Raw genomic sequence first — 27,743 nt, forward strand, 5'->3', positions numbered from 1 at the left:
CTACCTTTTGGCATGTCATAATATCCATGTAAAATGCTTTTGGACAGATTCTTTATTTTTTTCTCACAGTTTTTAAAAAAATTTTTAATACATCTTTATTGGAGTATAATTGCTTCACAATGCTGTGTTAGTTTCTGTTGTACAACAGAATGAATCAGCCACATGCATACATATATCCCCATATCCCCTCCCCCTTGAGCCTCCTTTCCACCCTCCCTATCCCACGCCTCTAGGTACTCACAAAGCACCGAGCTGACCTCTCTGTGCTATGCTGCTGCTTCCCACTAGCTATCTATTTTACATTTGGTAGTGTATATATGTCGATGCTTCTCTCACTTCACCCCAGTTTCCCCCCCTCGCCGTGTCCTCAAGTCCATTCTCTGTGTCTGTGTCTTTATTCCTGCCCTGCCACTAGGTTCATCAGGACAATTTTTTTTTTTAGATTCCATATACATGCATTAGCATACAGTATATGTTTTTCTCTTTCTGACTTACTTCACTCTGTATGACAGACTCTAGATCCATCCACCTCACTACAAATAACACAATTTCGTTTCTTTTTATAGCTGAGTAATATTCCATTGTATATATGTGCCCCATCTTCTTTATCCATTCATCTGTTGATGGACATTTAGGTTGCTTCCATGTCCTGGTTATTGTAAATAGTGCTGCGATGAACATTGTGGTACATGACTCTTTTTGAATTATGGTTTTCTCAGGGTATATGCCCAGTAGTGGGATTGCTGGGTCGTATGGTAGTTCTATTTTTAGTTTTTTAAGGAACCTCCTTACTGTTCTCCATAGTGATTGTATCAATTTACATTCCCACCAACAGTGCAGGAGGGTTCCCTTTTCACCACATCCTTTCCAGCATTTATTGTTTCTAGATTTTTTGATAATGGCCATTCTGACTGGTGTGAGGTGATACCTCATTGTAGTTTTTATTTGCATTTCTCTAATAATTAGGGATGTTGAGCATCTTTTCACATGCCTCTTGGCCATCTGTATGTCTTCTTTGATGAAATGTCTATTTAGGTCTTCTGCCCATTTTTTAATTGGGTTGTTTGTTTTTTTGATATTGAACTCCATGAACTGTTTGTATATTTTGGAGATTAATCCTTTGTCTGTTGTTTCATTTGCACTTATTTTCTCCCATTCTGAGGGTTGTCTTTTTGTCTTGTTTATGGTTTCCTTTGCTGTGCAAAAGCTTTTAGGTTTCATTAGGTCCCATTTGTTTATTTTTGTTTTTATTTCCATTATTCTAGGAGGTGGGTCAAAAAAGATCTTGCTGTGCTTTATGTCAAAGAGTGTTTTTCCTATGTTTTCCTCTAAGAGTTTTATAGTCTGGCCTTACATTTAGGTCTTTAATCCATTTTGAGTTTATTTTTGTGTATGGTGTTAGGGAGCATTCTAATTTCATTCTTTTACATGTGGCTGTCCAGTTTTCCAAGCACCACTTATTGAAGAGGCTGCCTTCTCTCCACTGTATGTTCTTATCTCCTTTGTCGTAAATTAGGTGACCATATTTGCATAGGTTTACCTCTGGGCTTTCTATCCTGAGCTATATTTCTGTTTTTGTGCCAGTACCATACTGTCTTGATTGCTGTAGCTTTGTAGTATAGTTTGAAGACAGGGAGCCTGATTCCTCCAGCTCCGTTTTTCTTTCTCAAGATTGCTTTGGTTATTTGGGGTCTTTTGTGTTTCCATACAAATTGTAAAATTTTTTGTTCTAATTCTGCGAAGAATGACATTGGTAGTTTGATAGGGATTGCATTGAATCTGTAGGTTGCTTTGGGTAGTATAGTCATTTTCACAATATTGATTCTTCCAATCCAAGAACATGGTATATTTCTCCATCTGTTTATGTCATCTTTGTTTCTTTCATCAGTGTTTTATAGTTTTCTGAGTACAAGTCTTTTGCCTCCTTAGGTAGGTTGATTCCTAGGTATTTTATTCTTTTTGTTGCGATGGTAAATGGGATTGTTTCCTTAATTTCTCTTTCTGATTTTTTGTTGTTAGTGTATAGGAATGCCAGAGATTTCTGTGCATTAATTTTGTATCCTGCAACCTTACCAAATTCATTGATTAGTTCTAGTAGTTTTCTGGTGGCATCTTTAGGATTTTCTATGTATAGTATCATGTCATCTGCAAACAGTGACAGTTTTGCTTCTTCTTTTCCAATTTGTATTTCTTTTATTTCTTTTTTTTCTCTGATTGCTGTGGCTAGGACTTCCAAAACTATGTTGAATAAGAGTGGCAAGAGTGGACATCCTTGTCTTGTTCCTGATCTTAGTGGAAATGTTTTCAGTTTTTCACCATTGAGTGTGATGTTTGCTGTGGGTTTGTCATATATGGCCTTTATTATGTTGAGGTAGGTTCCTCTATGCCCATTTTCTGGAGAGTTTTTATCATAAATGGGTGTTGAATTTTGTCAAAAGCTTTTTCTGCATCTATTGAAATGATCATATGGTTTTTGTTCCTTAATTTGTTAATGTGGTGTATCCCATTGATTGATTTGCGTATATTGAAAAATTCTTGCATTTCTGGGATAAATCCCACTTGATCATGGTGTATGATCCTTTTAATATGTTGTTGGATTCTGTTTGCTAGTATTTTGTTCCAGATTTTTGCATCTATGTTCATCAGTGATATTGCTCTATAATTTTCTTTTTCTATGATATGTTTTTCTGGCTTTGGTATCAGGGTTATGGTGGCTTCATAGAAAGAATTTGGGAGTGTTCCTCCCTCTGAATTTCTTGGAAGAGTTTGAGAAAGATCGGTGTTAGCTCTTCTCTAAATGTTTGATAGAATTCACCCATGAAGCCATCTGGTCCTGGACTTTTGTTTGTTGGAATATTTTAAATTACAGTTTCAATTTCATTACTTGTGATAGGTCTGTTTATAGTTTCTAATTCTTCCTGGTTCAGTACCTTTCCAAGAATTTGTCCATTTCTTCGTGGTTGCCCATTTTTTTGGCATATAGTTGTTTGTAGTAGTCTCTTATAGTCCTTTGTATTTCTGCAGTATCAATTGTGATTTCTCCTTTTTCATTTCTAATTTTATTGATTTGTGTCCTCTCCCTTTTTTTCTTGATGGCTCTGCTAAGGGTTTATCAATTTTGTTTATCTTCTCAAAGAACCAGCTTTCAGTTTTATTGATCTTTGTTATCGTTTTCTTTGTTTCTATTCCATTTATTTCTGCTCTGGTCTTTATGATTTCTTTCCTTCTACTGACTTTGCGTTTTCTTTGTTTTTCTTTCTCTAGTTGCTTTAGGTGTGGGGTTAGGTTGTTTATTTGAGATTTTTCTTGTTTCTTGAGGTGACATTGAATTGCTATAGACTTCCTCTTAGAACTGCTTTTGCTGCATCCCATAGGTTTTGAGTCATCGTGTTTTCATTGTCATTTGTTTCTATATATTTTTATATCTTCTTTGATTTCTTCAGTGATCTCTTGGTTATTTAGTAGTGCACTGTTTAGCCTCCATGTATTTGTGTTTTTTACAGTTTTTTTCCTGTAATTGATTTCCAATCTCATAGTATTGTGGTCAGAAAAGATGCTTGATATGATTTCAATTTTCTTAAATTTTCCAAGGTTTGATTTGTGACCCAAGATATGATCTATCCTGGAGAATATTCCATGTACACTTGAGAAGAAAATGTATTCTGCCACTTTTGGGTGGAATGTTCTATAAATATCAATTCAATCTATCTGGTCTATTGTGTCATTTAAAGCTTGTGTTTCCTTAGTTATTTTCTGTTTGGATGATCTGTCCATTGGTGTAAATGGGAGGTGTTAAAGTCCACTACTATTATTGTGTTACTGTCGATTTCCTCTTTCATGGTTGTTAGCATTTGCCTTATGTATTGAGGTGCTCCTATGTTGGGTCCATAAACATTTATAATTGTTATATCTTCTTCTTGGATTGATCCCTTGATCATTATGCAGTGTCCTTCCTTATCTCTTATAACAGTCTTTATTTTAAAGTCTATTTTATCTGATATGAGTATTGCTACTCAAGCTTTCGTTTGATTTCCATTTGCATGGAATATCATTTTCCATCCTTTCACTTTCAGTCTGTGTGTGTCCCTAGGTCTGAAGTGGGTCTCTTGTAGACAGCATATATATGGGTCTTGTCTTTGTATCCATTCAGCCAGTCTGTGTCTTTTGGTTGGGGCATTTAATCCATTTACATTCAAGGTTATTATCGATATGTATGTTCCTATTACCATTTTCTTAATTGTTTTGGGTTTGTTTTTGTGGGTCTTTTTCTTTTCTTGTCTTTCCCACCTAGAGAAGTTTCTTTAGCATTTGTTGTAAAGCTGGTTTGGTGGTGCTGAATTCTCTTAGCTTTTGCTTGTCTGAAAAGCTTTTGATTTCTCCATTCAATCTGAATGATTCCTGGATAGAGTAATCTTGGTTGTAGGTTTTTCTGTTTCATCACTTTAAGTATATCCTGCCACTCCCTTCTGGCCTGCAGAGTTTCTGCTGAAAAGTCAGCTGATAACCTTATGGGGATTCCTTTGTATGTTATTTTTTGCTTTTCCCTTGCTGCTTTTAATATTTTTTCTTTGAATTTAATTTCTGTCAGTTTAATATGTGTCTTGGTGTGTTTCTCCTAGGGTTTATCCTGTATGGGACTCTCTGTGCTTCCTGGATTTGGGTGACTATTTCCTTTCCTACGTTAGGGAAGTTTTCCATTATAATCTCTTCAAATACTTTCTCAGACCCTTTCTTTTTTTCTTCTTCTTCTGGGACCCCTATAATTTGAATATTGGTGCGTTTAGTGTTGTCCCAGAGGTCTCTGAGATTGTCTTCAATTCTTTTCCTTCTTTTTTCTTTATTCTGCTCCTCAGTAGTTATTTCCACCATTCTGTCTTCAAGCTCACTTATTCATTCTTCTGCTTCAGTTATTCTGTTATTGATTCCTTCTAGTGTATTTTTCATTTCAGTTATTGTATTGTTCATCGCTGTTTGTTTGTTCTTTAGTTCTTTTAGATCTTTGTTAAACGTTTCTTGTATTTTCTCAATCCGTGCCTCCATTCTATTTCCAAGATTCTGGATCATCTTTACTCTCATTACTCTGAATTCTTTTTCAAGTAGATTGCCTATTTCCTCTTCATTTATTTGGTCCTGTAGGTTTTTACCTTGCTCCTTCATCTGTGACATATTTTTTTGCCGTCTCTTTTTTTTTTTTTTTTGATGGATGGGATTGTGTTCCTGTCTTACTGGTTGTTTGGCCTGAGGCTTCCAACACTGGAGTTTGTAGGCTGTTGGGTAGAGCTGGGTCTTGGTGCTGAGATGAGGACCTCTGGGAGACCTCACTCTGATGAATATGCCCTGGGGTCTGAGGTTCTCTGTTAGTTCAGTGGTTCGGACTTGGAGCTCCCACCACAGAAGCTTCAGCCCAACCCCCGCTCATGAACCAAGATCCCACAAGCCACATGGGGTGGCCAAAAAAAAAAAAAAAGGAGAACAATAACAAAGAGTAAAAAATAAAATTAGACTAGGAAACTAACAGATATGTTAGAAAGAATATAAAAATAAAAATATAGATGAAACAACTTTTGGAAGGTAAAACAGAACCACAATAGTAAAAAAGAGGAGAAAAAAAAAGGTGGAAAAGGCCTTGGCTGTGGGGGCGGGACTTAGGCAGGGGCGGGGTTAGGCGGGGCCTAACTTACGACCCACAGGGCTGGAAAAGGCCCTGGGAGGGGTGTGGAGCTTAGGCTCGACAGAAGGGGTCCTGGCTGTGCCTCTGGTCTCAGAGGGTGGGGGACCCGGCCTAAGAGCGCAGCAGGCTTCCTGGTCCGAGTGGGAGGGGCAAACACTCTCCGCTCCTCTCCTGCTCCTCCGGTCCTGGAGGGCCCCTCCCGCCTGCCTCTCCTGTTCTCCCTCGACCTCCCTCCTAGCCCCCAGGAGCAACACGGCCTGGAGGGGGCCTCTGAGGGTGTAGGACCTGCCTGAGAGCCAGGCCAATTGGGCAGGGGAAATGCTCAGCGCATTCCCCCTTGATCTGAGTCCCCGAGGGTCCCTCCAGGTGTGGGAACCCCTCCCCCCTTCCAGCCACCCCTCCAGGGCACTGGTCCTGTCTGGCCTCCACTTCTCCTCCCCGCTCAGTCCCCCCACGTCCTACTGGTTCACTTGGGGGTTCCTCCCATCTCCTTGGGCGTCAAGGTCTCCCACCAGCATCCAGAAGGCACCCTAGTTGTCCAGATTCTTATTCCATGTGGAAATTTTCAAAGAGATTTTACAGATCAAGAGAATGGCCTTAAAGCCCCTGTTATATGGAGGAAGAGAAAGACTTTAGCCAGCTTTATAGATAAAACAATAAACACTCTTGGTAGTAGAAATTCAAACCAAAAAATGATAGTTTTGTTGAGGCTCTGAATTTTGGGGAAATTAGATTAGAGAATACTAATGCTTAATTATGTATGAAATGGGATTCTTTCAGAGTCAGAAAGTATTTGCCTAAACAACTGCACTTTATAAATGTTTTGTAATAAATTTGGCACTTTATTAGATGTATGTTGGGAGGTCAAATCACTTATTTTCTCAGTGCTTAGATTTCTGCCCCCATAAAATGAAGCTTGCACTGATGATTTAAGGCCCACTTTATGATTAAACAGTGCATTATGATATTAAAGATAGTTCATAAATCTTGACAAAGGACAACATATTTTATTTACTCCATAAAAGCTTTTTTTTTTCCAGTAAAATCTTGCCCATTAATTCTCACTATGTATTCAGAATTTTTTAAAATGTACTCTTCTTCCTTCAGGAAGAATTTAATTTGACAGCATAATAAGATATTGAAATTAATAATTAAAAGAAGATAATTGTAGCATTTTTAATGCTCTAAAATATTATATTTTGTTATTTTGTAGTCCCACATCTTGCTTTGCTTGTTTTTAACTTAAATCAGAGAGCTTGTATGGATAATTAATCATTTTCTTCTGTTTTGGCTACCTTGTTTTGGTTATCTGTGGTTCTTACAAAACATATTAAAATTTTAATCTGATGTATAACTATACTAGCAACGTAGATTTTTCAAAGTAAGGCATGGGGTGTATTTAAAGAAACAATGTGCTATTATAGAAGGGGCACAGGCATGTTGATTTAGCTGGAACCCCGCTTCTACCTACTAGTTGTAACCTTGTTAAGTTAGCCTGTCTATAAAAAAGAGGATAATAATCCTGTTAAGTTAAACCATGTGAAATTGCTGGGGTTTTGTTTAAAAACAGTCAAATACTGCGCTATAAAGCTGAATCTAAATAATTTTCCCTGTCTCATAGGATTATTGAATTGAAGATAAATGGAGATCATAGAGATAGAAAGCTTGCTGAGGTGTCTGGAACACCCCATGAGTGGAATGTGGTGTTTTCTACTTATTATGATAGGGACAACTATTTGATAAATTCAAGTTAATATCATCACTATTTTGATGTTTCAATGGAGAGAAAACATTGCTAAGTGCAAGTTGACTATTCAACTGTATAAATTATACTTTGCCTCTTAACATTATTGGGGCCTGGGGACAGGGCACAGATCGCTCAAATTTAGTCAGATTGTGTGGTTTTAATCAGAGTAGAATTTAGCCTCTATCAGAAACATAATTTAATTGGACATTATTTTATTCTGTAGAAGATATAACTCAGAATGCAGATGGGAATTAAAATGATTATGTAACGTCTATAATGAAACCTCTTCTGTTCGAATTCTTTTATGCTTTTTTAAAAAGGAGCCAGCCAATATTTCCTAGCAGTGTTTTTCTTCTGAAACATCAAAGGAGAGTATTCTGTCATATAATAAAAGATTTGTCAGGCCAATATTTTTAAGTAATCAAAGTAGATGTGTTTTGTTAGATAGACAGCTGAGGGTTTTTGAAGTTTTATTAGCAGTTTGTATGACCTAAAGAACATCTTATTAACTGTGAGAAATACCCTTTCTCATTGACTTATCATTGGCACTAAAACAAAAAAGTGCCCATCACTTATCCCTGACTTGAAAGTTATCAGCTGTGTGGAGTTTTCTCACAGGCTGTTTTCTTCACTGTTCTTTCTTTTCCCAATAGCTGTGATGGCATTTCTTTTTGACCTGAAGGCCCTCGTGGACATGATGTCCATCGGCACCCTTCTGGCCTACTCTCTGGTTGCAGCCTGTGTTCTCATCCTCAGGTGAGTTGCCCTCATTGCCAGATGGTTCTGGAGATTGTGTGTCATGTGGGGCCCGGGAAGTAAAGAAAATTAGGGCTCACTGGGCTTCCCTGGTGGCGCAGTGGTTGAGAATCTGCCTGCCAATGCAGGGGACACGGGTTCGAGCCCTGGTCTGGGAAGATCCCACATGCCGTGGAGCAACTAGGCCAACTAAGCCCGTGAGCTACAATTACTGAGCCTGCGCGTCTGGAGCCTGTGCTCCGCAACAAGAGAGGCCGCGATAGTGAGAGGCCCGCGCACCGCGATGAAGAGTGGCCCCCACTTGCCGCAACTAGAGAAAGCCCTCGCACAGAAACGAAGACCCAACACAGCCATAAATAGATAAATTAAAAAAAAAAAAAAAAAAAAATTAGGGCTCACTGACCTTGCTTTCAAGGAGCTAGTTGTCTCACAGAGGTGAGAGGCCATAGACGTACAAACATGAGTACAAAGCATAATTAGCATACTTGGTCCTTAAGCAAAGAATCAACTAAAATTGATAATTACCAAAGGTAGGCCTAATCTATGTGAACAACAAGTTCTCATAATGTATAAAAACACTTAAGAATACTATATTTTTAATCCCAGTGATCCAGCTGCTAAGCTTTTATGCTAAAGATTCAATCAAAGAGGCACACACAGATATATGCAATAGTGAAAAAATTGAACTAAGCTGAATATCAATAGTAGAATAGTTAATAAAATAGATAATCAGCAAGGTCCTACTGTATAGCACAGGGAACTATATTCAATATCCTAAAATAACCATAATGGAAAAGAATATGCAAAAGAATATATATATATATATAAACAGACACTTAGCTGTATACCAGAAACTAACACAACATTGTAAATCAACTACACGTCAATAAAAAAAAAAAATAGAATAGTTAAATGAAGAAGGGTACAGTTTTTCAGTGGACTCTTCTAACAGCAAATAAAATGATATTTAATTATATGGAGAAATGTATCAGTTTCTGGATGCAAAGCTATATGTAGCATCTGAATTTATTTAAATAGTAACATACATTTACACGAAGAAATGATTTTTGCATATATATACACATATTTATATTTATACCTGGCTGAAATTGTACCAAAATGCTAGCAGTGGTTCATACTGAGTAGTGGTGTAATGGGTGACTTCAATTTTCTTCTGCGTACCCCCCTTTTTGTGTATTTTTTTCTCAGTGAGCATATTTCTTCTTCAGATGGGGGACAAATGTTACTTTTAAGTTTAACCAAAGGCTGCTCAGAGGGAAAAGACTACATTGGGGAGACTGGGCAGATACTAGGAATTGAAGCAGGCTGATATCTTGATGCCAGCTGAAGAGGAAGAGCATCGGTAATAGAGGAGAATGGGTGGGAGGTGGCTGTGTGAGATGAGGGAGATGAGGCCAGAGAGACAGGTTGCAGTGAGGCCTTTGAAGGCCAAACTGAAGGCTGTATGTTACTCTGTAGCTGATATTTAGCCAGAGTTTCTGTGCTGTTTTTGTGAACTGTATCTCCTTTGGACATAGATAGTTCCAGAATAATCATTCTATTGTCACACTTGCCTCGCTTTAAAATGTAACTCTCTTCGGCATCTAACGTACATAACTTTCTAATCAAGTGGCTATCAGAGGAAATTCAGAGTTGCTGCAGATATTCTACTGAGCAGATGTGTGGCTTGGCTCAGTACATTCTGGGGCTGCAGCCACAAGACGTGGATTTACTGCACCAGCTGTGAATGGAAATGTCTCGCTTAGAGTCTCAGATGCTCGTTTCATTTGGACCAAGTGTCCATTGAGAATAAAGACACATGCCTTTATTTGGGAATAGGTACCAGCCTGGCTTATCTTACGAGCAACCCAAATATTGTCCTGAGAAAGAAGCTCTGAGATCGTGTGCCAACACTGCCTCCAAAAGCGAGTCCCAGGTCACTGTGCTGCCAGGACAGGGCTTCAGCCTGCGAACCCTCTTCAGCCCCTCGCTTCTGCCCACAAAACAGTCGGCCTCTCTCGTGAGCTTTCTGGTGGGATTCCTTGGTAAGTCCCCTTCACTGTGTACATTATAAAGACCCGGCAGGTATATGTAGGTGGAGCAGGTATGATGTGAAAGAGGATGAAAGAATATGTTAGCACTACCCTCGGTCCTGAGATTTGAACCTAACTGGTCACTGGTCATTGAGATCATCTCTATATTAGCAGGATAAATTGATTATATCTTGGTAATTGAAGAAGAAAGGAAGAAATTCCCTAAGGTGAGAGTGGCAGAAGTACAAAATTGGTCCATTTTGTCAGCTGTGAGGGTGCTTCCTGTGTGAAGCAAAGTACACCTGACAATAACTGAACAGAGACCCAAGGAGACTGCGAGGCGATATAGCGGATCCTGTTTGCTCACCCACAGTTACGTAATCGGGCATATGTTCAGCAACACTTATTGAACATCATCAGTGTGGCAGGAACTCTGCTGGGTACTTGGGATATCAAGAGGGATGGTCCTTGTTCTCACTGGGCTTTGCAGAACAGGACTGTTGGTGGCAAGCTAAGAGCAGTACAGGTTTCTCTGAGAGCACATAGGAGGGACCCCTAATGCAGACTTGATGGTCAGAGAAGGGTGGGTGGGCAGTGATGTCTCTCTCTGAAATAGGGAGAAAAGGTGCAGATCATATATTATTTGTTTATATAAACAGTCAGTGTTTACAACAGCTGAACATGAACAGACCTGCTTTTCCCATTTGAAAAAGGGGAAGTAGCCACCCCGGACAACATCCCATCAATCCATGTGATCTCATCTGGGACTGTAGCCCATGAGCCGAAAGGCAAGACGGTAGTGCCCAGAGGGGAAGGCTGGCTTCTCAGGGGGAGACAGTCATGAGTAAGCGAGCCGTGCTTCTTAAATCAGGGAAATCAGCCATTTCTTCCCAGAATAAAAATGAAGACTCTTAGTATTTGGCAGAGCAGATCTAGAAAGAACTTGATGTCTTATCAAGACAGACTGTTTGAACGTAGGAGTCTGAGTGAAGGGCGTGATCTGATTTTGTTTCGCGACGTTTCACCTTTGCAGCGTTTCTCATTCTGGGCCTGAGTGTTCTGACCACGCGTGGAGTCCACGCGATCGCCGGGCTGGAAGCGTGGAGCCTTGCTCTTCTGGCGCTGCTGCTTGCTCTCTGCGTCGCCATCGTGCTCATCATTTGGAGGCAGCCTCAGAATCAGCAAAAAGTAGCCTTCATGGTACGTGTCATGAGGATTGGAGATCCTAAATATTATGCACATTTTCTCTTGTCCATTAGTTTTTGTGAATTGCTTCTTTTAAAAAAAAAAAAGCACTTCTGATGACGTTAACCAATGAACAAGAGTGTCACAATTCTCTGAGATGCTCCTTTTTTGTCTAAAGTATTCTTTTCAAAAACTTGAATGTGCTCCTATCACATTATTCTGTATAATAGTAAACAGATTTCTTGTCCGATATTCTGAAGTATCAGAAGAATAACTAGAATATTTTATTTTAGAAATTCAGGACCCTCCCAGGAAGATTCTTTCCACCAAAAGCCCTTCCACTGCAAGTGAAATGATCTTGTCCCATTTGAACTAAGAGGAGGATCCACCTGAGATACCATGAGTAGCCCGAGTTCCAGAGGCATGCCCTGTTGATATCTGAACTAAACCAGTAAACCCTAAACTAAACTAAACCCTGAAACCAGTTGCATCTTGGTGGTGATGCAGGTGTTAGCAGGCTGGATAAATCCTCTGCTGCTTTGGGCTGCAGTAAACAATGTGAAATACGGTGCTACTTTTAGTATTCTCAAGATGAGTGGGTTTTATTCAGGTTGTCCTTTTTGTGAGAATATAAACTTACTGACACAGTGTGAAAGTATGTATGTCAAGTTAGTTGCCACCATGTGGAAATAATTTGGGGAACGTGCTTTCAAAATTTGAGTATATTTAAGAAGATATTTCCCCCCTTAGGTTCCATTCTTACCGTTTTTGCCAGCCTTCAGCATCCTGGTGAACATTTACTTGATGGTCCAGTTGAGTGCAGACACCTGGATCAGATTTAGCATTTGGATGGCGCTTGGTAGGTCTTTTAATGTTTTTGCTTTCTGAACGTGGGCTCTCCTTTTCCAATGTCATGCACTGTGATTACAGAAATGCATCCACTCCCCCTTCCTAGAAATAAAGGCTTTTTTTTCAGTTTCTTCCCTTCCCAAATTTTAGAACATCTGAGTGCTTACTTTTCCAGATACTTTTTAAAAATTCAGTTCTCCCAGTAGCCCTGTAAAACTCTATAGCTCCTATTTTTTCTAACTTCTTGAGTGAGAAAAATGAAGCCCCTAAAAGTCAAGGGATCTAATTTGCAAATGGCAGCCCTAGAGTCTGATTCCAAAGCCAGTTCCTTCCAGAGTACCAGTGGATTTCTGGCAACGTTTTGAATGTGCTTATATCAAGAAATTTCTTTTCTGATATCAAAATGCCTTGGGGTGGAATTTGGCGTTACATAACATGAGTGAGCTTATTTATATCTATTCTGCACTGTTTTTCATCATGACTTCTTCAGTTTCCTATGTGAAAATTGACTTAGAAATGAAGAGTTTAACTTTGTTGTAACTAAAGCACTGAGCACCAACTGTCTTTAAAAAGATGAAGTGAAGTGGCTGAAAGGTGAAGCAGTGAGAGATAAGAGCTAAGTCTGTACTGGTTTTGGTGGCCTGAGGAGTTTGAGAGTTGATGCTTTTTGACAGTCCTCCCATTGGCTTAATATGAATGAGTCTCTTAGGGGCTTCCCTGGTGGCACAGTGGTTGAGAATCTGCCTGCCAATGCAGGGGACACGGGTTCGAGCTCTGGTCTGGGAAGATCCCACATGCTGCGGAGCAACTAGGCCCGTGAGCCACAATTACTGAGCCTGCGTGTCTGGAGCCTGTGCCCCGCAACAAGAGAGGCCGCAATAGTGAGAGGCCCGTGCACCACGATGAAGAGTGGCCCCCGCTCGCCGCAACTGGAGAAAGCCCTGGCACAGAAACGAAGACCCAACACAGCCATAAATAAATAAATAAATAATAATTAAAAAAAAAAAAAGAATGAATCTCTTATGAATGAATGAATCTCTTTTGTGGCTGTAAATTAACTTAATTTCAGTCTCAAGCCACCAACCCACTTGAGTTGATAGGAGATTTAACCTAGTCAGTTTTGCCCATCCCCCCCATACCCACACTAGAGTTTTGCCCATATTTGGGGGATCTGACACTGTGTCAAGGAATTGGGGTGCATCAAAGGTTATCCCTCCACGCAGGTAACTCTAGAGTATTCTCTCTGTCACTGTGGCCACTTCTGATAGGTGGCTCTGTTGCATCAGGGCCAGGATCCTGACGGGAATCGCTTGCCAGTTGGCTCTGCCCTACATAATGTACCACAAAGCCATTCCTTTGTGATCCCGCCACCTCCCCAGGTGCTGCCAGGAAGCTGAGCCCAAACCCCCGGGGAACAGGACCATAGAACTCTCTCCCCTACTCTGAGCCCAGAAGAATCTCTTTGTAATCTGGTGGAGAGCTTCTCGACCCTTCCTGCCTTTCCAAAAGCCACTGCTTCTTTCCTCAAGTTGTAGCTCACTGAGGTTTAATCATGTACTTGACCTTGGGGAAGATCATGAACTACAGAGCCAGACTCTCCACGTTTCAATCCACCCCTGCCATTTATTAGCTGTGTCACCTAGGCCATGTTATACCCCTGCTTCTGTGCCTCAGTTTCTTTGTAAAATGGTGATAACAGTACCTTTATTTGAGGACAGGGAAGGCTGGATCTTCAAACCTCTAAGGACATGAGAGGAAATAGAATCATTCCTAATAACTGGACATGCCAAAATACTCATTGGTAGCCTGCTTTCCCATGTAAATGATTTTACATGGGAAAATTATAATGCATTTCACATCAACCCAAAACACTCAACTAATTTTTAAAAATATAGCTAAAATACAGCAAAATGCCTACATATCTTGCGAGAATACTTAAAACACTTCCCTCTGATCCCCAGTCAGCATGGCTGTTGATAACAGTTGGCTTAGTACACAGTTTTTCATCCTCTCCTGGTGACAGTAACGTGTGTCAGGCACACCCATGTCCCCTGTTCGCACAGGGCGTGCTTTCCAAAATATCTGACTGTGTCTTTGTTAACCCACCACTTGCTTTGGGGATGTATATGAGATTTTTCCCCACATATCCTTTTGTTTAAAGTGTAGTGTTGAGAAAGTAAAAAAATTTTTTTTCTACATAAACATCTGAAAAATATTTATTGAAAAAAACACGCATATAAAGATGGCAGGTTAAAAAGGAAGAAGCACATTCTACTGGGAAAATGTTTGTCAGGGACCTTTTATGGGATATCCTGTACTTGCATTCCGTCCTTCTAAAACAGCACAGAAAGAGAAGGCAAAAGGCACTATTAAGTTCTGTATTAAATCTTCCACATACAAACAGCCATTTTCTGACACACCTAAAACACTGATTTTTTTTCTCTAAAAGGTTTCCTGATTTACTTCGCTTATGGCATTAGACACAGCCTGGAGGGTAATTCGAGGGATGAAGATGATGATGAAGATATTTATTCAGACAACATTAATGCAGAGACAGAAGAAAAATCTGCCATTCAAGCAAATGACCATCACCAAAGAAACCTGAGTTTACCTTTCATATTCCATGAAAAGACAAGTGAATGCTAGTACCTGCAGGAGCAGAGCTGGTCCAGTCTTCACGTACATGTCCTACCTGGAGTGAACCGTGACGGATGTCATCATCGTGCTAGGTTGTCATCGGTTTGCTGCAGACACAGTTCACCCTAATTTATACTTACTCGCCTGGACAGCACCTCCTCAGATGGTGAATTATGCATCCAGGGAAAGCACCCTGAGCTCGCTCCTCAGTGATGAATATCCCCCAGATAGTGGGATCGTGGGAGTGTGTGTGTATATGTTTGTATATGTTGGGGAATATCAATGTTAAAAGTTGTTGGTGTTTTACTATTATTGTATTGCATTTTTCCAGTGTTGTCATTAATCGGTAGCATATACTGCACATACTGAAATGGAGGTAATCACGGAATAGAAAAATATTTTGTATGTGCTGAGTGTGGTTGGGGAAATAGCTGTTGCTTTTCCTTATTAGGCTTTATTAATATCAAGTTAGAACATGCTAAAAATGCATTTACCCATCACAGTGTCTGTCATTGGTCTGGAGTAAGAGGAGGGGATAGGAAATGAGCCTTTTCTACAACTTATAAATGCCAGCAGTGGGTTTAGTACAGATTTTTCTTCCGTGAGGTGTGACAGTTTGCTAAAACCTTCGCCAATAGGAGTGTTCGTGTCTGCCGTACTGCACAGGGCAGGAGTGGCCCTCTGTGTCATCAGATGTCAGGCACCCCTTTGAACTGCTGTCTTCTTTGAGAACAGTGGTCCTTAAATGTGAGGCCTTCACCTTCTGTGAATGATATATTGCCCCCTGCCCTGTCCCAGTTCAGTCAGGGGCTTGAGAGAGGTAGTGTGATCTACTTGGGACCCTTTGTGCTAGAAAGTGAATGTGGTCCCCATGGGCAGGAAGCTCATGTAAGTGGCAAAGATGGGGATATGTTTGAAGATCAGAGTAGACATGTGCTTGGACAAGTAGACCCCAAGCACCCCTGTTTTAAAAGTCAGTTAAAATAAGCCAGTAGAATCTCCCAGATCACACAATTGGTGGAATGATTCATACTTTTTTCCATTACTTAATAAATAATCACAGTTCAACTTTTTTTTCTAACTCAGTAGCAAATTCTCTTTCTACTATATGCAAAAAAAAAAAGGAAAAAATGAAGGAATACAAGAAAAGAAAATTCCCCTATTCTGATTTTAAAGTGCCTATTCAGTTATTAAAGGGCATTTGACCCAATTTTAGGGGTTCAGATCTAATTTGCCTCTGATGTTTCTTTTGGAAACAGGGATGTTTTTCTTCCCCCATCCCATAAATTGTTTAGCACTTTTTATTTCATTTATTTTTAAATGACCACACTAAAGCTATTGATACAAGCTCTAGTATTCTACAAAAACCCATCAGTGGTTGGGGAATAGAATACTTTGGTAAAATACATGATTGTTTAAAATGTCAAGCTGAAAAATTAACCAAATTGAATTAAAGCCATAGAAACACAATAACCTTTGTATGAGTAAATAATTTGTTTTTAAATGTAAGATTCTCTAATTACTGTATTTTACTTTATAGGGTTCTCTAATAGTGGACTACTTATCTGCAGTGTGTTTTGCTTCTCATGAATTATTTTTCTTACAAATAATTATATGGTTCACTAGATGAGACTGAGTCTAAACACTTACATATGTATGGGTTATATTTCCAGGAAGAACATTATCAAGCCCAGGTGACCAGCTTAATCCAAAGGCAAGGAAAACATTTATTTTCTGACAGCTTTTCCAAGAGATGTCACTTTATTTTTTTCATTAAAAAGCAAGTTATGATTGTTGAGGAGTTTATTGTGATTAAATATCCAATAAACAGGTAGAAGGCCTGGGTTTCTGGCTGCTAGTGTTGTAGCATCTCTGACATAGAACTCAGTACTAACATTCCACAATTTCCAGGGTGCACACGGTAAAATCTGAAGCCCAGAATTCTTTTAAGCTGCATGTTTTACTGGAGAGGAAGAGTTGGCTATGCAAGGCGTAAAGTATTTCTGTAAGCACTGTGGGCCTAATCATAAGTCCTTGCTGTTATTGCAGTATACTGAGAAGCCCTTTTTTTTCTGAAATCATTCGAGAACAGGCCCTTCACACAGGGAACATGAAGAATTTCATATGTGAATATTAAAACTTTTACTGTAACAATATCAAGAAATTTGTTTAGAACATGACAGGCAGCTAAAACTATTATGCCCACTGTGTTCAATTAGGAGCAGAATTTAGTTAAACATTATTTTTCTACCTTGAAACACTTTACAAATACAAATGTCTATGAAAAGATGCTTTGTCCGTGACTATGCTTTTTTCCTGTGAAAACTCAAATGTATGTTCGTATGTATGTGTGAGTGTGTATATATACACGTATATATGTGTGTGTGTATATTTCAAACGTCAGTGTAGAAGTCAGCTGGGTTTAGGATGGGGTTTGGAAATAATACTGTTGTCTAGATTTTAAAAACCCAACTGATGGAGAAAAAATAATGTTTTATATTGATAGGTAGGCTTATGCAAAATTTTTAGGTTTTAAACTATTTTGAAATATATAGCAATTTTATATGTATAATATTTTCTATAGATAGATTCTTTAAGAAAGATATATTTATAATGTTTCTAATATGAAATCACTGAAGTCTGGTACATTATACCAGGTGCTTTATAATCTGAAATGGAGTTGGGGGCGGGGGCATTAGGGGATTTCTGTTTATTGTTTCTGCTGCACCTTTTCTGACATTTCTGTCTTGGTTTGTGCTTATTAGGGAAAGCCAGTACTACCAGGCCTTTTATCACCTCTCTGTTCCTGCATTTGAATTTATAACCTTTTGAACAAAATGTTGTTTTTACTTTCCTAGGATTGCCAAAATGTTCTGTACAGCTTTTACTAGTAATCAGTCACACTTATATAAAGTCCTTTCCAGAAATTAAAAAATACATATACATTCTCTTAATTGTGACTGAGTAAAAACAGCTTGAATTACCTTTCTTTTTTGCACTAGGAAATATGCTCTCTGAACATTCTCAGTGAGAAACTTTAATAATAGCACCTTTATTTTATACTCTTAAAAAAGAAAGATGATTTGTGAATAACCATACAAAGGCCGTGCCTACCCTACATTTAACTAGGTAGCTATGCAAATCCAAGTTTAAAAACTGTTTATGAGAAAATTTAGAACTTTTGATGTATACTGAAACACAGAGTACTGCTTAATCACATTTTCCCCAGAGATGAATATCAGGAAAAGACCAAAACATCATTTGAGAGATATACATTAACGAAAAACTAATAATGATATCTATAAAACTTTACTGTTATCAACCACAGTTGATAGAAAATATGTTTCAGAATTACCTTCCTTTAAAAGACAAGGGCCTGTCTTCTTCAAATTTTTCTGAATAAAAGATTTTTAAACTTTTTTTATTTTAAATATTAGCCATAATATCTTCTAAGTCCTGGGTATTTACAGGTAGATGTTAAAATCTTTCGAATTAGAATTTATATTTACCAAACTATTTTCAAAACGTATTTGAATGCAGGGAGAATACGGAAAAGTCATCGCCAATGCTGATATTGCCCGAGGGAGCAGATTAGTCTTAGCTTTTTTCCCTCTTAGATCAGCATATTCTGAGATTATAAACCACATGATAAAATTGTGCCAAGAGTCCAACTCTTACTTACCTGTGATCTTGCTTCTGATGTTCCCTGTCTGGGTTTCTCCTGATGTGCTTCAAGCGACAGTCCAATTCAAACTAAAAGCACAATGTCCACAGAATTTTAAAGGACTGGGTTTAGAGTGTGCATCATGGAATATTAATATTCACATGATTAGTGTGAATTTCTTGGGGGGTTGTGATTAACTGGGTTTTTTTGATTTGTTTTTGGTTTTTGACTAGTGCCAAAATAGTGCCTTCTCTGTATATTTTCTACCTACGTTTTCTAACTTGTCCTGAAACATCAAGGGAAAAAGTACCAAAGTTCATGTAGGAACTAATGCCAGCACAGGTCATTTTTCAGACACGTAGATGTGAAAATGAGGTTGCTTGACTTTGTTGTTTAGCTGAGTTTTGTTTTTTGTTTTTATCTCCTTGTATAATCATATTTAAACATTTTTTAATGGCTTTCTGGTTTCTGAATTTTGAGAGGCCTGATCTGTTATTGTTGTGGTTGTTGGTTTAGTGGTTGGGTTTCGTAACATTCATTATTGTTTATATGTACACAGTTTAGTCATGTTCATTTCAAATGCATTTTGTTATAGCTCAACCCAATTGGCAGCACTGTTTGCTGGGAGCACTATCTTAGCTTTTATTCATCACGGCTGAAGCCACTGCCATAATCTCTGGCCTTAAAGAGCCTTCACTGACCACTGACAGCAGCTCCATGGGGGTCATAACCAGGGCCCTGGGTCAGGCAGGCTGCAAAGTGTGAGCGTCTATAGCTACCCCGTTGGTGGGGTCTTGTGATGACAGGGTAGGATATGAAGTGAAAGACTTCACATGAAACTAAGGTAGTTTGGGGTCCTTAATTTCAGCCCCAAATAGCCCATGAGTACAAGGTAAATGATAAGGACCAAGGAACCTCTATGACTCATGGAAAGGACGGCTGCTTCCTGGAACTGGCACCATAGGTCCTGGCCCACTGCAGTTTCTGCACCAGCACTAATAGCCTTGGGCAGGAAAGCGCGTGGGCCTCGGCTCAGTTGGTAAAGAACCTCGTGTTGCCAACAGGACAGGTTTCTCTGGCCCGTACCTGGTTGACAGGCTCTTCATCTTTGGTGCCCAATTGTTTCATTGCTTTATTTTGTTATCACTGTACTTAATGGAAGCTGTTGATAGAGCCTAAAACCCTGCAGAAATTCTATGTCTGTAAAAACCAACAGATACATTGGTCTTATGCGAATATAGAGATTTTTTTGTGTAGTAGGTAATTTTAAATTTAAATGTCTTTAATGATAATCAGTGTTCCTTATTACTTATAAAGTTGGATTATTTTTTAGAATTTGTAATGAATAAAAACTGCTGCTGCTTTACCACTGTAAAATATGCTTTCTAACATGACCATGTATTTTTAAAATAAATTTTACTACGACTTATAATAGTGTAGTATGCATATGTATCACACCTACCAAAAGCATACATTTCACACTTACCTGATTTAAACTGCCTTTTTATTTAGGAAGCTTTACAGCTCAGAAATATATCAATAGTACAATCTAAATGGAAACAAATCTACTGTTGAGAATATTCACCTGGCAGCCTACCGTATGAATACCAAGTCCTGTAAGATAAAAGAGATGTCTTCACGTATACTCAATCCTCATGACACATTCCAAATAATATCAGTTGCGCCTGAAGCATGCCACCCCAGGACCACACATCTGAGATCCTACCGCTTCAACTGCCATTTATTTAATGGACCAATCTCTTTGACATTGCTTTTGTCTTCAAGAAGCTCCTTGATATTCTTCCAACCAAATCATAGCTTTTAGTAATTGGTGATCAGTTATGTATAACTAACAGAATTTTTTTACGGTATAGTGAATAAATATTTACCAACTTCAGCCCTCTTTACCCTTTGATGGGGAGGGAGGAGTCAAAGAGTTTTCTAACATGGCTCTAAGTTACTTAAAATTGCACATCTCCTAAATTAGCTTGTTTAATTTTGAAATGTCATTGTGTACACCCTTAATTGCTATTGGTTTTCATAAATTGGAGGGAACACCATGGTGAATTGAATAAACTTTAGTATCAATTTAGCCTGCATTGAAAACCAAGCTAACACAGCAAAGTATTTCCCAAATAGAAGCCTGAAACCTAATTTAGCTAATTGTTGGCTTGATTAGTATTGTTAACTAGGTTTTGAGGCCCCGCCTCTGTCCTGGCACCATGGGATCAGCTGCAAAGTGTGAGCAACTATAGCTACCTCTGTTGAGTGGGGTCTTGGCATGACAAGACCCCAGTTGTCGGGCTGTGGGTCCAGCCAGGAACTCCTGGAGATAGGACCACCATCTCCTTAGTGTTCTTTAAAGAAGGCCACTGATAGACTTCCATTTTAGGAAGCCAGTAGATTGCTGAGAGACTGTGCTGATAAGTCCCCCTCTGTCTGTGTGGAAAGAGTGATTCATTTCATCCCATAAAATATCTCCAAAAAATTCTCAAAGGACATAAAATAACCATTATCACATTATCTCGACTTGTCTTTTAAAGTAGGTCAAAGTATGGGTGAAACTATCTAGAAAGAAACTCAGCTCAATACTGATGTACTTACCTGAACCTTTCTTAGTAACAGATTCATAGCCAACTCTTAGATATTTTTAGGTATCAGAGATTCCAAAAGTCATAGTCTCTGGTAAAGAATCCCTGTTACTCTCTACTAAGACTGGAGCAGTCAACATGAAGATAGAAACACAAGATAGAGACTTCCCTACCCAGGAGAACCGTACAGCTCAGGGTAGGGCCAAATCTCCATGATGGAGAGCAAGCTCATTTCTGGGCTCTGCATTCCCTAACCTACAAGGACCACGGCATCGTCATGATTCAGGTTTCTGGGGTTCCCCAAAGGCTGAGTCTCCAGGTCTCCAGGAACTTCCCCCATCCACTCACTAATGCCTGATATTTCTTCAAGCAAAAACCAAGAGCTTCACTGCCCTGGAAGAAATCAGACGTAAAATGTCAATATTCTTGGAACATTGACTTAAATTGGCCCAAGTTGTAAATGACTGACAGCAGATGCTTTTCAAAAAGTGAGCATTTAGAGCAAGTAAGCAGGAGAGAGCAAATAGGCACAGGACTGCTGAAGTAGGAAGGAGGGCACCACTGAGTAAAGAAAGGAGAGGATGGAGGTTTTTGAGTCATTTACATTTTAGCTGAAAGTTGTCTGTCTTCCCCTAGCCATTTAGAGGCTCTCGTAACTAGCCAACAGGTGGAACATCTTTACAGCATGCCATATCCTGGAGCTAGGAGAGTAATTCTCTTGCCCCATTTTAAGTAGACCAGGGTTCTGGGATCCTTACCTTACCCCATGGTGTCTCTTGATGAGTGGCTCTGGGAGCATCGAAAATGTCTAGCATTTATATTAGAATGAGATTCTCAGAGCTATATTTAAAACCACTAAAGTTAGCTCCTGCTCAAAGCTTAAAACACTAATTAAAAAAAATCATCTTAGTGGTATTACTATAGTTAATGAGGACTAGTTAGAGAAGTGAAATATCCTCATTTTGGGGGTGGGGGGGTAGATGTCCAAAATATAGGCTGATTTTTTTTTTAGCTTACCTAACAAATGCCTGATGTTATTCACCACTTTGAAGGGGGTGGGAGTAAGAGGAAGCAGAGGAGTGGGGAGATTTTTCAGAACAAAGCAGTCATAAACAATTACCATTAATTACGATTTATAATGAAAATGCTACATGTGAAAGAGCTCGCAAATAAGAACATCATGATGGAAGCACTGAAATTGCACCTTAGCCTTTGGTAGATGCTTCCTAACATCCATCAGATACACACTGTGTATCAACCTGTGCTTCTAAAGAAACTTGAAAGAAATGTGCTTCTACAGACCCAAGTCTATAAGCGCGGCCTGCTCCCCACCCCTGGATCACATTTACCTCTCTCGCTCTCCCATTTCCTGATTTCTGCTTCTCCTTCTGCTATTTCCCCCTTTTCTCTCCAAGTCTCCGTTTGTTAAGCCAATGCCAGGGGCTGCTGCCCTTGCTCTTTGGAGAGAGGGGATAACGCACAGTCGCTCGGATAAAGCTGTGCCCTCGCAAGTACGACAGTGGTTCCCTGGACACAGTTTTATTTTCATTTTTAATTATTTTTTTTTTTTGACGCATACTATTATGTCCGTTTCAGGTATACAACATAATGATTCAACACTTAAAGGCTGTTTTTAGGAGGCTGATTCTATGTCGTCAGGCTCCTCTTTTCCAGCATCAGGAAGTGGCTGACGATTCAGGGGAGGTTTGGACCCCCTGCTTTGTTCCATCGCTGAGCCACCCCACACTTCATGAGGTTGGGGGGTCAGTGGGCTGCAAACACTAGAGGCTGGTGTAAGAGTGTGGTGGAGGAAGCAGACAGGCATCAGCTAAGAAAGAAAGAAAAGCTGGCTGTTGCAAGTAATATGGTCGTTTATCTAAAAACCCAAGAGGTCAACTGAAAACTATTTAGACTAAATAAGAGGGTCCATTATGGTGACCAAACACAAACATACAAAAAATGATCATGCCTTAGGAAACCAGGCTTCAAGCTGTATTTGACTTAGAGCTGTAAGGCAATGCTTATTTTAATTGGCCAATATTACAGCAATTGTTGGAGAAAGAATGGAGAAGATGAATGCAAACAGAGAATCTAATAATAAAATTCCTTCTCACCCTAGAGACAAAGCAGATGGGTTTTTTCAGTGAAATACAACCTATAAAAAATACAGCTTTGGCAGTTTTATTTTTCAAATTTGGAGTCATGTTGTGATTGTCTCATTCAAGGATAGTAAGCCTTGTGACTATCAGCTACATGTCTTGGAAAGCCCCTATATCTCTTGTAACCCTCGCTTCCATCCTGACAGACTGCATTACTTCCTAGGGCTGCCATAACGAAGTACCACAGACTGTGCGGCTTAAACAACAGAAATGTATTTACTCACAGTTCTGGAAGCTAGAAGTCAGAGATTAAGATGTCAGCAGGGTTGGCGTCTCCTGAGGCCCAGATCCTTGGCCTGTGATGGCTGTCTTCTCCCTGAATCTTCACACGATCTTCCCTCTGTGTGTGTGTCTATATCCAAGTTTCCTCTTCTTATAAATAAGAATACCAGTGATACTGGTTTAGGGTCCTCCCTAATGACCTCATTTTATTTAATTACCTCTTCAATTACCTTTATTTAATTACCTCTTTAATTTACCACATTCTAAAGTACTAGAGGTTCAGACTTCAACATCGATTTTTTTTATTGCAGTATATTTGATTTACAGTGTTGTGTTAATTTCTGCTGTACAGCAAAGTGATTCAGTTATATATATATGTACATCCTTTTTTATATTCTTTTCTATTATGGTTTATCCCAGGATATTGAATATAGTTCCCCGTGTTATACAGTTGGACCTATTGTTTATCCATCCTATATGTAATAGTTTGCACCTGCTAATCCCAAACTCCCACTCCATCCCTCCCCCACCCACCTCCCCCTTGACAACCACAAGTCTGTTCTCTATGTCCGTGAGGGACTTCAACATTTAAATTTGGGGGGCAGTGGGGGGACACAACTCAGACCATAACACAGACCTAGGATAAGTTTAGACACGTAAATTTAGCTAAAGTATATGTGACAGAGGTTTGGGAAAATACAATTCCAAAATTATTTTCTATATACCAGTTAGACAATTTGAAAATGTAATGGGGGAAAATTTCATTCATAATAGCAAAACAAATACATAAGCAAGTAAAAATAAGAACTAAGTTTAACAATTAACAAGTAAGACTTACATGGAAAAAATATAACTATGTGTTTATTACTATATAAGTGCTTAACTATGTAACTACACACACACACGTATATACACATACACACACACACATAGGTAGCCCAAATTTAGCTAAAGTGTATTTGACACAAAATACACTTAAGAATGCAGGCTTGGGATTACAGAATTTCAAAATTGTTGTCCTAATACCAGCATTCACCAATTATAGAATATAATGGGGACATAAAAATAGACTTGAACAAATGGAAATATATATAACTTTATGACACATTCTGGGATAGGAAGACTTAATATTGTAAATATGACCATTCTTCCCCCAAATATAAATTCGATGCAATCATAATCAAAACACAAAGTTTTTATGGAGGTTAACAAAGTGATTTCAAACTTCATCTGGAAGAGAAAATGTACAAGCATAATTAACATAAGATCAATAATGGGGGCATCCCTTGCCCAAACAAATAACAAAACATACTATAAATCGGTACCAATTAATGCATTGTGGTGTTTCTATAGGTATAGATAAAAAGATCAATAGTATAAAATAGACAAAACTGAAACAGACCCATGTACATGTGTAATTTAATACACACTAAAAGTCAATTCAGAAAGATGGGAAAAGAACCAATCATTTAACGAATGATAATGTGACATTGATCATCCAATTGGAAACATAAACATAAAATTAGATTTGTAATTTGTGATACCAAAACTAAAAAATGATAGATGGATTTAAAGACTTAACAGGGGCTTCCTTGGTGGCGCAGTGGTTGAGAATCTGCCTGCTAATGCAGGGGACACGGGTTCGAGCCCTGGTCTGGGAAGATCCCACATGCCACAGAGCAGCTAGGCCCGTGAGCCACAATTACTGAGCCTGTGCGTCTGGAGCCTGTGCTCCGCAACAAGAGAGGCCGCGAAAGTGAGAGGCCCGCACACAGCGATGAAGAGTGGCCCCCGCTTGCCACAACTAGAGAAAGCCCTCGCACAGAAACGAAGATCCAACACAACCATAAATAAATAAATAAATAAATTTAAAGATTAAACAGACCAACAAAATTATAAAAGTTTTAGATGAAAATATAAAACACGTAATTTGCTGATTTGAGGCAGAGAAGGTCCATCTAAGGGGATATAAAACCCAGATGCCATGAAAAAAATTACTGAAAAATGTAATTGCTAAACATTTGTTGTATTTCTTAAAGAAAGGCACCATTAGCAAAACTAAAACACAAGCAAAGGATTAGAAGAAAATGTCTGCAGTATGTATAACACCCAAGAGCTTATTATCCAGAACATATTAAGATTCTACTATAGTAAGGCAATAAGAAAAAGAACTCAGGGGCTTCCCTGGTGGCGCAGTGGTTGAGAATCTGCCTGCCAATGCAGGGGACACGGGTTCGAGCCCTGGTCTGGGAAGATCCCACATGCCACGGAGCAACTAGGCCCGTGAGCCGCAATTACTGAGCCTGCGCGTCTGGAGCCTGTGCTCCCCAACAAGAGAGGCCGCGATAGTGAGAGGCCCGCGCACCACAATGAAGAGTGGTCCCCACTTGCCGCAACTAGAGAAAGCCCTCGCACAGAAACGAAGACTCAACACAGTCATAAATAAATAAATAAAAGAACGTGAATTTCTTTAAAAAAAGAAAAAGAACTCAGTTTTCAAAGACAAATGGCCAATAAAAACATAAGATGCCCATCCTCAATAGTAATAAAAGGAATAGGAATTGAAATGGCATAATGAGGTCCCCCCTCCCAGGTTGTAAAAATTGAATAGATTAGTCACGTCCAGGACTGGTGGGTGGGAAGAAACGCGTAGGCTCATGGGCTCCCAAAGAAAGTAGAATTGGCTATAAATAGGAACAGCTTTGTTGAATTGGCAGCATTAATCAAAATTGCTAAATATCATGGCCTTTGGCTGAATAATTTCACTTTTATCTATGTATCTGTGTTATAGAAATACTCATGGGCATAAAGCTATTTGGATAAGGACAGTTATTGCAGCATTTTTTTGTAAAGGAGTTTTTTAAAACAACCAAAGTATCTATAAACAGGAGCAAAATTTAAACTATGGTGCATCTTTACTATGAAATACTTTATAGCTAGAAGGGTCGGGGACATGAAAGGGTATTTTTATTATTTTTATCATTTCCTGTCCTATATAATTCTGTGGTGGTTTAAGATATTTTTTAATGGATTAATTTTGAAAAAAAGTTCTTTTTGAAATAAAAGAAAACACAGGTGGAGTAGCTGAGTGCAACCCTCATTAATGTCAACTCTCTTCATATGTGTTGCCTTTTGGTCTCTTTTTCTCTAGTAAACAACCAGCAGACGCTTGTGGGAAAGAGCTGCTGAAGGATTCTGGGCTCTCCTTGTGTCTGAGGCTCCCAAGGATTCGAAATGTTCACGCCAGCCTGCATTCAGCTTTTAAGGACTCATTACAACTTTAGCTGTTTTCTTTTCATGGCTACTTCTACGGCAGCCACCTCCTCCTCCCGACTCGTGTGTTCCCTCTCTCCGTGGAATGCGTTGCAACTCCGTCCATCTGGTTGTCTTGCCATCTTAGCTGTCTGTTGTCAAGCCTATCAGGTAAGTCACAAAGTGCTTGCCTCCAGTCTTGGGAGTTTCTGAGGAGTGACTTTATGGTCAGGAGGGCCCTGTTGGAAAGCTTTCACTTCTAGTGATTTCAACAGCTCAGTTTAACCGGTAGCGTGAGGGTTTGACCCAGAGACATGGGTGTCAGACAAAACCTGGATTAAGACTTCCTACCAGTTTGCCTTTGGGCCGCCTCATCGATAAAATGGGGCCGAAACTAACCACACAGCCTCCCTTGTAGGTTTGATGTTGATACAAGGAACAAGAAACGCCATGTTGAGGGTTTTATGCTCTGTGTGGAACACGGTAAGTTCCTAATTAATGAGTATTACTTTCCAGAAACTGGTGGTAGAATGCAAAATTTAATAAGACGCATTTTTTGCCCTTGAACTCAGGAGAGTGCAGGAGAAAGACGCACAACCAGATTCACCGCTGAGTCCTGCATTTTGTCGTAGCTGCTACCATGAAGTATTTGTACTAGGGAAGCGCTTAGTCCAGCCCGGAGCAGGCGAGGTCTGAGCTGAGCCTTGTAGGATGAGCTCGGCCAGGGGTTGGGGGTGGCGAGAGGGCAGGCAGGTGGTGGAAGGGGGAAGGGGACTCTTGGCGGCAGAGGGGGCCGCGGGAGCGGTGGACCCCCGCGGTCGCTGGGCCGAGGGCGCTGGGAGCGTGCTGTCGGCGTGAAGGGCAGGACGGCGAGCAGGCGCGGGGCTGTAGATGCCTCCACCCCCCAACCCCGGGCCGGGGAACTCTGGAGCAGGAGCCTTGCTGGAGAGCCTGTGAAGGGTTTTTAGTTGGGTTAG

General features: G+C 39.6%; 1 protein-coding gene across 6 annotated transcripts in view; it reads left to right on the forward strand.

The window, feature by feature from the left end:
• Positions 1 to 19,908, forward strand: part of SLC7A2 (solute carrier family 7 member 2) — a 72,177-nt gene extending 52,269 nt beyond the window's left edge. For 5 of the 6 annotated variants that reach the window (XM_057537213.1, XM_057537210.1, XM_007174019.3 and 2 more), the window contains exons 8-12: positions 8,072 to 8,174; positions 10,014 to 10,219; positions 11,241 to 11,407; positions 12,143 to 12,251; positions 14,691 to 19,908. In XM_057537213.1, coding sequence (XP_057393196.1) covers positions 8,072 to 8,174; positions 10,014 to 10,219; positions 11,241 to 11,407; positions 12,143 to 12,251; positions 14,691 to 14,887 — 782 coding nt within the window. In that variant the 3' untranslated portion in view covers positions 14,888 to 19,908. Of the gene's footprint in view, positions 1 to 8,071; positions 8,175 to 10,013; positions 10,220 to 11,240; positions 11,408 to 12,142; positions 12,252 to 12,997; positions 14,169 to 14,690 lie in introns of those variants that run through there. The other variant, XM_057537214.1, reaches the window with a different exon arrangement.
• The last annotated feature ends 7,835 nt before the right edge of the window (positions 19,909 to 27,743 follow it).

The sequence above is a fragment of the Balaenoptera acutorostrata genome, chromosome 21, assembly GCF_949987535.1.
Source record: "Balaenoptera acutorostrata chromosome 21, mBalAcu1.1, whole genome shotgun sequence".
Taxonomy (NCBI): domain Eukaryota; kingdom Metazoa; phylum Chordata; class Mammalia; order Artiodactyla; family Balaenopteridae; genus Balaenoptera; species Balaenoptera acutorostrata.